Here is a 13,837-nt window from a genome sequence, read left to right as displayed (position 1 = left end):
TAAAATACGTATTTCTCTTTTAGGAAAAAAGTGCACAATAATTGCAGTTGCACGCAATGGCATGGACACGATACGCGCATATTTTACGCGGCACAACTGTTACAAATTTGTTTGATAGGAGGACAAAGAAAACGACACTTTCTTTTTCTTTCAGTTCCTGCATTTTTTTGCTTCAAAAGTCCACTTCTAAAGCGTATCCCCGAGAATGGAAAACTTAAGGCTAACGCTTGAAGCTTGTAAAAGTAGCCTCGCAGTTTTCTTTGCATCATCAGACTTTCCTGAAATTATTCTTTACCGGTACCTCCCTGTTTCGCTTGCTTGTCTCCTGAACTTTCCATGGAAATTTATGTCCCAATTGTTAAACTGAATTATTGTTTTGTCTCCCACAAAATGGAAGGCTTTATTAGATTTCAGCATTTGGGTGATATTTATTCATTCACACAATCCGGCCCCGATAAAATAATAACTCCATTTTTCTCGACTTTCCACCCATTTAATATTTTAACTATGGATTTCTCTCTTGTCAAAAAACGTCGCCATGTTTGATCGCAAACAAATTTTAGACTATCCCATCGTTCAAGCAGTACGTGCAGTTGATGAGTACACGTAGATTGACATTATGTTTACATTAAGGTAAACTTATCCCAGCACACACAGAATCACTTCAATTTTTGCTAAACCCTCTCACGGTATGAAAGATATGCATGTTTACGTTGCAGAATGAGCACTTCCTGTGTACAACGCTGACTGTCCTCGTTTCCCGTCGATCAATCTATCAAATTGCGCCCAAAGCTTGGGGGGAAAGAGCATGCCGGAACGGCAGAGAAAATAAAGTCCGACTTGGACCATCTTCAGTACTGTAGTCGAGTCCAGTAGAAGTCTTCCACTCGACGAGTTGCCTTTGTTACAGTTCATTTGACTGTAGCTTGTTATTGGCTGGAGACTGGATGACCTGCTGTGGACTCGACTACATGTGCTGACCAGACTGCTCAGAAATCTTCCCAGATAGAAATTAATTTCAAAGGGCAATGGGTTTTTGGCTAGATTCCGGCTGAATAGCCAACTGCAATTGCTAAACTTGCCGAGCCATGTTGCCAGAGTGCAGCAGGGCTCCCGAGGTTTACTGGATTTGTCATGCTGCAGACGCGCCGTGAAGACGCAGTTCATCAGGCGTGAACACGCCACTCCGCTCCGACAGCTTCACAAACCGACGGTATTCACCAATTCAGCCGGATCGAAGTGACCGTAATTGTAAACGCGTTCATTATGGGCACTTGTTGCCTGCTGACTCCGGGAAACCATTTCCAGAATCATTTCAATTACTCAATTCCATAATTTCGCAACTCAGTGCAGCTGCAGAGATTAAAACGTTATTGAAAGTTCGCATGGAGTGTAAAGAAATCAACAAAACAAACCCAAGAGTACTATTCATCCAAGGTCGTAATGGACTGTAGCTTGAAATATTTTTATGTTCTCAGTATAATACCCCCCCCACCTTGCTGAAAGTTACGACCTTTTAGCACTTACCCTGTTTCCTGCAAATTGTGTCGAAGGTTTGAGCCAGTACCCCTTGAAAATGTGCTAGGCCTCCAAATTTCCAAACTGAACTAAAGCCGGTGCCACGTCCCAACTTCCGTAATTTTGCTGTTAACGCTTGGAAATTGGATAGACTAGTCTGCTGCCACCAAGCAACGTGTTAGGGGCCAGTTGAGTTTGTTGCAGTTGGCTGACTTGGTTTTCGCGTGTGGGTAATGTATGTATTCCTGGCTTTGTATAAACAGCACCGGCGCTGCACAGTAAGACCGACTGATCGCTGACGACGATCGCTGACCGAACCGTGGATACAAGATACCGTGCACCAGAGGGAGCTCGTACAACTCACCATGCACTTGAGGGAGCTGGCATCATTACGCATGAACTGAACACGTGGTCAAAACCAAGCCGAAACGTGAGAGTTGACCGCGAACCAGCTAATTTCACTGGTATTTTGCTATCCATAACGAGTTCATCATTGGATGACATCACCATGACGTCAGCCAGTGGTCACACAAGGTGCCTTTTTGATCCAGGAGAAATCACTTTTTCCGTAGCCTTCGGGAAATCAATATTAGGTGTTTGGGTTGGTAATTATAATACAGATGCTCGTTTTCTTTTTAAAAAAATCACTTTTGTATGTTGACAAGAAATTTAGTGTGTGGTTCGGGAACATGTGGGTATTTTTTAAACAGTGTACAAAGCCCATCATTAACACAAACATAGGGTTTAATGGACTTATCACGAGTGGGTAGGTGCTATGGTATTTTGTAGTTGAGTGAGTACTAACGTTGTTCAAAAATGGAATTTGTACGCTAGTGCTATTTTTGCCTCTGAGGAACAGTATCAAATGGTTTCTTTTTTCGCGTTAATTTTTGGTTAAACTTTACATCGAAAAGCTGGCATCCATTTTCAGCCATTATGCTGATTGAAACCTAACGTGGTGGCAGCATTCGTGTCCATTGTTCATCGAAGTCCATATGACCGGGAAAGACAACGATAGGTAGTGAATTCGTAACCACCATGCAGAAATCATCTGTACGCGTTGGAAATACATTGAGAAAAGTGGTCAGCAGCGACTTTGCAACCAGTCTTGATCATAATCGCAGCACCGATTCTCATGCTCTCCAAAACCATCGTGATAACAAAGGAAGTGAGAAATTTAATTCCAAGCAGACGTCTTAAACAAATATCCTCGGCAAGCCGCTGCCTTGACTAGTAAAGTCGTCATGTTCCTTTTTACGTACTTCGGTTTATGTCCCACGAAATTGTCAAAGTAATTCGGCTTACCAGTTTGTTTATACCAATATGTGTGTAAATTTGTGTTTCTCGTATCAAACGGCGAAAGCTTGTTTTTGATATAATTTGACTTGTCAAATCGCCTTATTACTTAATTTGTTGGAATAAACCCCTTTTCATACGAGTTAAAGCAGCAGAACCACTTAACATCATTTGCGTTTTAGAGGCCCTGCGATATTTTAACAAAGGCCTGCATAAATTGTTTATGTATATAATGTACATAAACGTAAAGGCTATTTAAGGAAGTGTGATAAATTCCTGCTTCATTTCAGGAACAGTAACGTGTTGTTTGAAAATTGAAGATTTTTTAATTTAAGAAATTTCTACTCCCCCCGATCGACATAGCGCGCTACTACAGAGTGTTTATTTATTGATAGTGTTTTTTTTGGGGTTTTAGATAGTCTTGCAGTCTTGTTCAGTTAATTTTTATTGTCTGTTTAAAAAGCACAAACATGACCAAATTACACAGTAAATTCTCGCCAGAGGAGTTGGCAGAGGAGTTGAAACGCCATAGAAACCGTGGCGTTTACTTTACACCTTGTAATATCCGCATGAAACCACCCTATGCGCAGTGTTCACATAACACCAACACTCGCCTGTCTCTGTTGATAGTTTGTGCTAAGTTTGAAAGAGGAAAACGTGGTAAGCCATTTCATGCCTTCAACAAAGTCTTTTCGTTTGTTGGATCGACTGTAAACGATAAATTTGATTCAGGAAATCGAGATAATTATTTCCTTCTTGTTTGAATGTCTCAGTCTCATGATTAAGTTCCATTTAAACCTAGTCGCACGTTCGTGGTTTAACGGTTTTCATCTAAGTGGTATTGGCAGTGTTTTAGCCTATGCTATTCCATTGAAAAACATACGTTTGTTGCACCTTCGCGTAGAAATTTCACGAAATTTTGTTTGGAATTACTGAATTTGTGTAAAGTGTTCAATATAATTTTCTGTATTAGTGTCATTTGATGGACTTGCGATTTATGAAGTATAGTTTTGTTGTAATTTTTGTACATATTAATTTCACGGCCTTGATTGCTACGGTTACAGACCAAAGGTGGGTGTCCATTGGTTTTTCGGAAGAATATGTGGTTGCCAAGGCCAGTTTTGTTTTAAAAATTAACAGGTTTTGCGCATTCCCAGACTACAATTTTCTAAGTTTTAATACTGCTACCAAGGGGACTCAGGCACTCAATCGCACATCGCGGGCGCTTCCAAGATAGCTGAAGTTTGGCCCTACTTTCTCAGACGTCAAATTGCATACACTCTTACTTGAGTCATGCAAACCTCTTCTAATTTGTCGGTATCCATCCGCGCTTCTGGCTTACCTTACACGCCTTAGCTTCTGGACTATGCAAAAATTCCCCCGCTGTATTCATTTTTGATTTGATAACGCTGTTTAACACACGATTTTCGATTGGACACGTGTACCCTCGGGTCGATTCATTTTAAGCTGGGGATGACATGGCCCACATTTTACGAAATGTTTCATTTATCACATTTTAATGTTTTCATCTTGTTTTTTCTTTTTCCTGGCCACATCAGGGAGGTGTATTTGGTTTGTACATAGTAGTGGTTGTTTATTTCGTTCACCGTATACATGGTCTTTTATTTTAGCGATTTGTTGGGGCGGAGTGATATTTGAATGTGGATTGTTAATCTTAGTGCCAGAGACAAATCACTTCGACACTGGTACTGCGTAGCATTTCCTTCTAGCACGCGGCCATGATCGAGGTTGACTGTAATTGAGTTGTAAAATAATCTTTTGTAATAATTATAATATAATGCTTGATTATGGAAAGTATAGAATTTCACAATGTAGTTTGTTTGGTAGTTTGCCAGATCATGCGCCCATTCTCGTTAAATGCAGAGCAGAATTGGCGGTCCGTGTACACAGGACGCACAGTCTCTCCATTGCACGTGCAAATATATCTCTACACAATGCAGCCGTATTTACTATCGGGTTTGATGCATGCGTGGTGTATTCTGTACACAGTGCACATCTTGGTTAGTCCCCTGACCGGAAGCTGAATGTGCAACTTAATGTCGTCAGTGCTGTTTATGTTTATGTCTGTTCGGCAAATTACTCCCACTCAGCAATACAAACGTGTGTACATGTATTAGGTTGTTCTTTGTTAGCTTGTTTTAATAACTGGTATTGTTGCTGAGAGCGCACAAGTTTATAAAAGCAGAGGATTCCACCCACGATGCTCATCGCTTTTGCGTTGTTGTGAGATGATGTTGACTAAGCATCATTTCCGCTTATTCACCTATCGACATCAGCCATCGATACCGGATAAGAAGTACGCCGCGCTAAGGACCAGTTTTGGCGTTTTGAGAGAACACGACACAGTGAGTTGCACAGCTCACATTCTCGCTTGTCATACTGTTGTGCTTACGCGCGACTAGTTAATATTGCATTTAACCTAACATTTCCTGTTTGTACCGAAATATTAGGTGAGCCCGGTGCATCAGTTGCCGAGGTATTAACGTCCGATTAGGCTTTCTTCTACTGAGCCTTGTCGAGTTTGTAGCGCTTTTTCGGTAAACAGTTTAGTCATTCTCAAAATCTTTAGAAAGGCTTGTTGAAACGGCGTGTTATGATATACATCTTGAAGTATGCATTGGATGGTTTCGTACAACAGTTTGTGAATTGACTGAATAAATTATTACCAGTTAAGGGTATAATTTTTACCGCAATTTGATGTATACGTGTGGTATTTCTTTGCTGGTAGCATTTTAACAAGGGGGAAAAAATTGGCTTTGGATCCGACCAGACATGTTTCATCCACGCGAATAATTGAAAAAATGACTTGGGCAGCTTGTTTACTCGAATAATAGTTAATATTGGGAAAAAGGGGAATCGGCAATTATAAACAGGTACCGTATTGTGTAAAGCCTTTTTTCCATCACAAATTGGACTCGGGAGCAGGAACAAGGGAGAGAACGAGAGACGCTACACAGCACGGTATATTTTAAAAACAGGTTCTTCGAGTCCGGAGATGCGCGCTTACGCAGAACCGAAAAGAATAGAAAGCTGACATCGAAGACAAATTCCCAACCTGCCGCGTTTAATGTACAACACGTGCGAGTGACATGAAACCGCTAAGCTCATTTGCATGACAGATTAAAAGTTACACAAATTAAGCTTTTGTTAGTGAAATTCAGTTACAACTCTTCCTTTTTAATGCAGGCATTACAACTATGTGATACCTATGACATGACCGATGTAGAATATGATGTCCCCACCACCACCACAGGTGCCATTATTTTCTGTAAGTACATGTATAGGTCATATTTAACAATATTTCCAAGCCACTTTGATGTTCACACCTGGGATTTTTAAACAGTGGTGTCAGTGATTCACTAAACCTTAAGAGGGCGCTAGTTTTAAACCCAGAAGGGGGTATTTTCAATCTGGCACTAAATTTAAATTGTGCAGTCCTTGAAACTTATGAAGTGTCCTTAAACTCGTGGAGCGAAAGGGAAGGTAGGTGGACTAATTTAATATGCCTCAACGCCGACTATTTTAAGAGATCTTTTGATTGGCTATCTCTAAGAGTAAGAGAAGATACATTACTGCAAAGGCCTTTATTTAAAATGGTAACAAATGATTATAAATCCATATTAAATTTCCTGACTTCATATCAACCTCACGTAAATTTAAAAAAATATCCTCAAATCAAACAACTGCACTTGGTATGGTTTCTGTTCAAGGCTCCGCCCTATCGAACATTTTTGTGCACTCTGCATCACTCACATGTACATAGTGCTAAAGGTGTTCATTTTCACCAGCCCGAGGCAGCATGTACATGAGTAGGGCAAGGTTTTTTTTTCATACTCGTGATCATATCAATTCATTTAAATCAAGCCACTTTCAGTATAAACAAAATGTTATTTTGTAATTTGTTTGAAAATTAGCTGAAGCAGCTCTTAAAGTAGATAAGTACACTGTACATTCTAACACCAACATTAAAGGCCCGCAAATGACCTCCATACGAATACTACTTTCCAAATTCGCAGTATCCTAAGATGGCCCATATTATTTGATTTAGTCCTTTGGGCTCTTCACATTTATGTACCGGTGTGGCTCTACCGAAGGAAAACTGACTGGTGCCAGTGACTGCGGGGGCCGGGCGGGTACATTATGCATAAGCGTATTCCGGGTTGTCGGACACCTCCTGCTCCAAATTATTCCTGGCCCTGTCACTTGTGTAGCTCAGAGCGGCCCCACGTTGCTGGACCAAAGCTTCCGATTTCCCCTTCCAACCATTTGCCTGATTCCCCTTCCCTTTCCGGTTTACGTTGGAGTACGTGTGCGGCTCCCCCGGGAGAACCTCAGCCGGAATCCGCCCTGGCAGTTCAGGCAACGAATAAGCGTGTTCGGGGCTGTCGGAAGCTGGCTGTTCGTAAACGTGAAGCTGCATATCGGGTTCGGGCTTAGCATCTAAAGTGAAGAATTTTAAGACGTGTATATAACTCTAAATAATGACAATATATGCACTCTCAAACAGACATAACACCATGTACAAAAAGTGTGATACGATGCTGACGACACTGACTTGTACAAAACAGTTCTGTTTGAACTCAAGTCTGGTATTTTTGTCTCAGCGCTTAAAGAGGTGCAAAAAGTAATTTCTTGTATAATGATAATGTGCATTTTGGAAACATTAAAGGGTTCAGTTAAACATTCAGGAACATCACCACTGGCATTAAACAATTCTGTATAATTTATTTCGAAAATGTTTTCTGAGTTGAAAGGTTACTTTTATAACTTACAGTCTTGATCCAATTCGTTAGCAGAGCTTTGGCCAGTTTTTCTTTTTTCACAAAACAAGATATAAAGAACAAAAACACAAACTTTGTAGAACCGGTTGTGATAAACCGTGTATTTTTAAAGCAATTTTATGCCAAAATTAGCATACTTGAAAGAAAAAAATCACAACAGGACGCTGGAAAAATCAAAATCTTGTCAAAATTTCTGTCTTGAAATGTTTTCGAGAGATGACCGAATTGGTTTTTGTAATGCACAAATATTAGGGATTTGCTTTTTCATTTATATGACAGTATGCACTGATATCTATCTACATTTGTCTTTTATTATGTAGATTTCTCTCACAAGATGCTGTCTTCGTAAGAAATTACAGCTACGTATTCAATACCATCAGGCGCGTATGCAGACAGTGTGCAAAATATGCTCTACACGCGCGTGCGGTTATCCAAATATCCTTGAAATACGCCGTAGCCCATGCGCGTCTCGAAAACATGACGTCCTAAATGTCAATGCACGTGGTAATCCGCTCCGAGTGGGAACAAAAGAGGGGAGGGCGTGTTTTCAAATGAATTAAGTCTCTGTCTTTGGTATAAACTCACCACATAGGCGCGCACGTTTATGAGCGTATGACGCGGAGCACATTGAATACGCACAACGAATTTATTTTGGAAATATATGTTGCACGCCGAATGCGTGCAAGAACCCGGTTGGAAAACTTTGTACCAATCGCAGGTGAGAATGCACTTCAACTCAGGTCGGATAGACCCATTCGGTTCAGTTAGATGCAGCGTCTGAAATTGGCTCAAGCAAAAGTTCTCTACATAGTACATATATTAAGTTGAGGACTGCTGCCCTTTCTCCGTCAAAAGCAGGCAGTAATCCCCTTGTCACAGTAGCGCCCCAGATGTAACACCTGCCCCATACATAGTTAACAGCCCGTCGGTCGTCGGCCCCCGCGGTAGCTTCAGATCAGAATACGCGGGGATCATACATGCACTACTAGTAATGTGGTTTATTGCATTACATGTCGTGGCTTTGGTAAACTGTACATCGGAGAGACCAAGCGTCGCCTTGGTGACCGCTTCGCGGAACACTTGGGCAGTGTGCGCCAACAAACACTTGGTCTCATTGTTGCGCAGCACTTTTGTGTGCGCCGCCACGTACCCTCGGTGACGTAAGCGTCTGCATCCTGCGGAAAGGGTCATCTGATGTACAGCGTAAGGAACTGGAGCAGCGCGTCATTTTCGAACTCGGAACGCTGCATCAAGGGGGAATGAACGTGGATTTTTCCGCGTTCATTCAGAACTGAATGTGCCTGCCTTGAAGAAGGTACTCAGTTAACGAAAGCTCGGCAATCACATATTTCATAGCGCTTATTTGATATTATATTCTTGTCGATATTCTGATCACGGTGCTACGCAGCCCTTTCGTATTGCCCTTTCTCCAGAGTTGTTTTACAGCGGGACCAAGAGAGGGCGCGATTGTCTTAGCAACAGAGGCTCCTTTGAAAAGAACTCCATTTCGCTGGTTCACGAACGACTGATACACAGGAGTTGCGTATGCATCGCTATCAAAAAACCGAACACTCCTCAACGGCATGGCTCTTCTCAACCGATGGGGGTTGCTTCTGCTCAAGGCGGAGTATGTCCACTGATTTGACGCACGCCTTGCTTATTGTCTATTTTGTACGGTTTGTCCTACGTAGCAGTAGAAACAGGACATGTCGACAACTCAACACGAAATGGAGTCAAAAGGGGAATATACTTTTACGATGAGGGTCGACGGTCCGAGAGAACTTTCACAGATCGACATAGAGGTCAAGTGCCCTATCTCTTTACTCGCTTATTTTTCTCTTGCGGGCCTTGGCATAGCACGCCGTTTCTTCTTAGGCAGCCAGTACGGTGAAAAGTCCTAGCAAGCCAAGAAAGGAGGCAACTCCAATGACAATGGCTATGACGTTTGATGGACTGGCCGGAGGTGTTGTTTGCTCGTCGGCAGTCCCCGGTTGTACACCCGATGTCTTCGTTACCTGATTATCTGCTGTCGTGTGCTCTCCACCCGGTGTCGTGGGAGAGGCAGTCGCTGTGGTTTGCTCATGTGATCACCCATAGTCGATTGCGTCAACTGGACTGAAGACTTTGCAATAGTTGCTATTGTTGTTAGGTGGATGCCCTGGCAACTTTTTTTTTTCCAAAACCAAAGAATTTAGCCAGCGATATACTTATAATCTCAAAACTTAAAACCCACACTATCCAAACACCGAAACTGAGCACTTTGGTCGTAAAGAGACTGCATCATTTCCATTGCCTGTATTTTTTTTTACTTAGGCCTACCTTGTAGTTGTCAAGTACCATGGTCCTCCATTATTTCGGCAGGCACAAAATGGCGGCCGGGATGCGAAGCTTGAGTACACAAATACATCACCACGACCAAGTCCTTCGTAGAAACACACAACTGCATCGCTGTATAAGCAATACGGAGTTTGTCTTCTGTATAACTCATCAACACCGAAACTGCAGTGGTATGGAATGACAGAGCCAAGGCAAGACGAAAACATCTGTTTAGTGGGATATTTGGACGGACTGTATAGGTGTATAGTCGCAGGGATGCATCAGGATTTGTGGAGTCCTACTGATCTAGTTGAAGAGAATTAGGCGCGTGAATCGAACGGTCAAATCAAGGCAGAACTGCATGGAATGTATAGTTTCTGCACCACGTGATGTCTACAGCAAAAGGTCACAGTTTATAAGAAGAGGAAGGGAAACATTACTTACCTGTCGGGCAGACCAGAGCCACTGGGTTCTGACAAATCGAATTGCAGATGGTTCTTCCTAGAGAGCCTCTCTACATTGGTCACTGTGTAACGATAATGACCAGAAAAAATTCACCCGAGAAATTCATTCATTGCATCGACCACTTGTGGCGGGAAAGGACAACCATGCCAATGATGGCGGGGGGTGGGGAGAGCTGTAGCTGTTCATTGCAGAACTAACATGTTCCCATGCCAAAACTGTGTGCTAGTAAGCTTTCTTGTATTACCTCAGTGGACCCCGTTCAATTCTAACAATGACGTGGACGATTCCCTATTCAATTTCTTTATTCTCTCTGTTTTTTTGCACCTGCACTGCCGCTATTATAAACACTATACCTTGCGGAATCATCAGTTCTAGTTTGGTTCAAAACACTTGTGTATGAATATTGTGATGAAGGGCTGATGCGACCAGCCATTTCTCCTAATCAACGTGTGTGGACACATCCTCCGCTACAAATTCATGCAGAAATCTGGCCCTACGCCGACGCCACACTCCTAGAAACACTTAGAGCTGACCGAGCTATACTTATGATGAATATCGATTATCCCGGAACAGATTCTTCCGTCTGATGATATCAGATGTACCCCCACCTAAGTTGCTTTGAAGTCTGAACTAGTTGCAACCAATATCCATGATGGCGGCATATACAGCCAAACAGATGGCGGTTACACAGTAATAAAACAGATGCTGTTAATGATTATTAGGCCTACGATTCGGTAAAACATTTTCCGCACTGACCTAGGCGTTCGGGTTTTTGATGGGTTGCTCATCGACCTTCAGAGAAACCAGAATATCGTAATTACCGTTTTTATTATTTGGTTTATTATTATCATGAATCGCAGCAACAGCTTAATTAAACATGATTTACAATTTAAAAGGTCTTAAAAGAAGAGTATATTACAGACAGTGCATTAGATTAAGAAAAAATATAGCTACATCAAACATATGAACTACAAAAGACTAATTACAAAAAATTAAAATCCACTAAAAACGTATCACACGTGAAGAGTTAAATGGCAAGTTACCATTTAAGCAACATAATTAAAAACAGACCATAAGACACACAGTTCACGACTAAGCATTATTGAGCAAGTGAATAAGATATCGGATTTTGATATATCACAAACGAATGGGTAAAGATTCATTGTTATTTCCTGAGAATTTGTCAAAACTAAGCAGCTTTCTTCATAATGGTGGAAATACCCTGGTGGAATGATGATTTCTTTTCGCTTCAGCCATACTGATTAGCACAGACTGTTATAATCTCCTCCATAGGGTAAAGGCCATGTAACGTCGACCCACCAGGGCGCCCTCATTTATTCGGTCACAAAAGCCAGGTGAAGATTCGCGCATGTTATACTTTCATGTCAACTGTCAGCTCACTATTTGACCCGCTGGGATTTCTCGCAGCATTCGCCCATACAACCAAGATCTTACTTCAGGATGTCTGCTGCAAAGGGCTACGATGGGACAAGAAGATCGAAGAGCGAAAATTTCTCAGGTGGAAGCGCTGGTTGGACGATTTGCCAAGGTTGGAAGCTCTCGCCATTAATTAACAGGGGAGTTAGACGGCACAGCAGTCAGTCAGCTGCACTTCTTTTCAGACTCCTCGGAGCTTGGATACACAGCTTTTGCCTATCTGCGGACAGTGGATGGTACAGGAAGTGCTACGTGTTCTTCCATCGCGGGGAAGGCAAGGCTGTGCCCCAAGAAGTCCACATCCATCCAGCGCTTGGAGGTAACAGCGGCTATTCTCTCAGTCCAGCTTAGCAAGATGGTTCAAGAAGAACTTAGATTGCGCATTACCGATGTCGTCTTCTAGACTGACTCAATTTCAGTTCTGCAATACATAAGGAATGAAAATAGGCGCTTCCGCACCTTCGTGGCAAATCGAGTTGCAAGAATCCAAGATGCCACTGCACTGATGAGTCACAGTGACGCTTCGTTTACTCGGAGTCAAACCTGGAAGATGAGGGATCCAGGGGAATGAGTGCTCACAAGATGATCAAAGAAGGCCGCTGGCTGAAGGGGCCACAGTTCTCGATATTGAATGAGGATCACTGGCCAATTCCTCCAGTTATTTTGCAGGGGACTGTACCAGTCCCAACTGAAGTCCCGCCAGTAAATGATGCACTTGAAGGGGATCCTGAAGTCAAGAAAGTTGTGACCCGGACAGCCTTAGTGTGTGAGAAGCCAAGGATCGACAAATTCCTTATCAAGTATTTGTCATGGGACCGACTAGACTAGACTAGACTAGACTACCTTCACATCAAGGGGAGGGCAAGAGGAGAGACCCTGAAGCAGTGAAGTCTTACAGTGGAAGAGTACCAGGCTGCATAATGGGGAATAATTCGGTATGTGCAGCATCAAGCATTCCCCAAGGAGATAGATGCTCTTGCCTCACAGAGCTAGAGGCAAGGTCGTGCCAACAGCGAAAGGAAATGCAAGGGGCAAGAGTCCTCTCTCCACAGGATACAACCTGTTTTGATGGGTGACATCTTGCGAATAGGTGGTCGCCTCAGAAATGCGCCAGTTGATGATGAGAACAAGCATCCAATCATTCTATCTAGCAACCACAAGGTGACAGAGCTGATTATCATACATCATCACTTGCAGGTTGGTCACTCTGGTGTAGGAATAACATGGTCGTCGCTGAGGGAATGGTTCTGGGTCATCAGAGGTGGTGCAACTGTCAGACGTACCATTGGCAATTGCTTTGAGTGCAAGAAGAGAAATGCTCCGCTGAGACATCAGTTCATGGCAGACCTAGCAGCAGCTAGAGTAACACCAGATGATCCACATCAGTGGGAGTTGACTATTTTGGGCCCATCTACGTGAAATAAGGATGTTGTTGTGTTTAAACGACACAGGTGTGTTTGCACGTATTTATCCACCTTGAAGTTGCTCATTCTCTCGACACTGATATTTTCATCAATGCACTTTGACGATTAAAAAGGGGCAAACCATAGATAATAATGAGTGACAATGGGACAAATTTCATCAGGGGAGAGCAAGAGCTGAGAGAGAGTTTTTACAAGCTGAACCAGCAGAAGGTCAGCGACCCTCTACTGCAGAAAGCTATAAAGAGGCGATTTAATCCTCCAGCAGCAAGACATAGGGGAGTTGTATGGGAGAGAACGATACGATCTGCACGCAAGTGATGGCCGATGAAATTTTGCTTACCTTGATGGCAGAGGTTGAGGCAATTCTCAGTGCGAGGCCGCTGACCCCGCTGAGTTCTGGTCCAGGTTACAGTTAGCATCTGACACCGAATCATTTGTTGCTGTTGTGGGTAGTCCTAGGTTTCTTCCAGGTTTGTTCCAGAAGGAAGATGCATCGCCGTCGACGCTGGCGTTAAGTTCAGTATTTGGCTGATCAGTTTTGGAGACGCTTGGTGCTTGAGTAGGCCTACCTGCCTTTGT

The 13,837-nt window shown here is 42.7% G+C and overlaps 2 protein-coding genes and 1 long non-coding RNA gene across 6 annotated transcripts in view; 2 read left to right on the top strand and 1 right to left on the bottom strand.

Moving 5' to 3' along the window:
• LOC110980721 (calcium-transporting ATPase sarcoplasmic/endoplasmic reticulum type-like) overlaps positions 1-5,528 on the top strand; it is a 73,295-nt gene extending 67,767 nt beyond the window's left edge. Inside the window, exon 27 of the mRNA XM_087131516.1 lies at positions 1,782-5,528. Within this exon, the coding sequence (XP_086987642.1) occupies positions 1,782-1,810 (29 nt within the window). The 3' untranslated portion in view covers positions 1,811-5,528. The remainder of the gene's footprint in view (positions 1-1,781) is intronic.
• A 354-nt stretch (positions 5,529-5,882) lies between these two features.
• LOC147795617 (uncharacterized) lies at positions 5,883-8,668 on the bottom strand. Of its 4 annotated transcripts, none has more exons than XR_015423709.1 (3): positions 8,326-8,520; positions 7,608-7,648; positions 5,883-7,275 (listed from the first exon to the last, which is right to left on the bottom strand). XR_015423709.1 is itself a non-coding variant. In XM_087131517.1 (3 exons), exons 1-3 carry the CDS (start codon positions 8,589-8,591, stop codon positions 6,974-6,976), a joined length of 408 nt encoding a protein of 135 aa, XP_086987643.1. In that variant the 5' UTR covers positions 8,592-8,644; the 3' UTR covers positions 5,883-6,973. The 4 variants fall into 4 exon arrangements, 1 of the variants encoding a protein (XP_086987643.1); XM_087131517.1 differs by lacking the exon at positions 8,326-8,520 and adding an exon at positions 8,527-8,644; XR_015423710.1 differs by lacking the exons at positions 7,608-7,648; positions 8,326-8,520 and adding an exon at positions 8,527-8,668.
• A 4-nt stretch (positions 8,669-8,672) lies between these two features.
• On the top strand, positions 8,673-11,541 carry LOC147795616 (uncharacterized). Its single transcript, XR_015423711.1, has 2 exons — positions 8,673-8,931; positions 9,050-11,541. It is a non-coding gene; the product is annotated as an uncharacterized LOC147795616 (long non-coding RNA).
• Positions 11,542-13,837: the final 2,296 nt, after the last annotated feature.

The sequence above is a fragment of the Acanthaster planci genome, unplaced genomic scaffold, assembly GCF_054643075.1.
Source record: "Acanthaster planci isolate LZ-2023a unplaced genomic scaffold, COTS_SCS Contig1, whole genome shotgun sequence".
Lineage (NCBI taxonomy): Eukaryota > Metazoa > Echinodermata > Asteroidea > Valvatida > Acanthasteridae > Acanthaster > Acanthaster planci.
The sequence above is the reverse complement of the archived record's forward strand: the minus strand, read 5'-3'. Positions and strand labels throughout refer to the sequence as shown.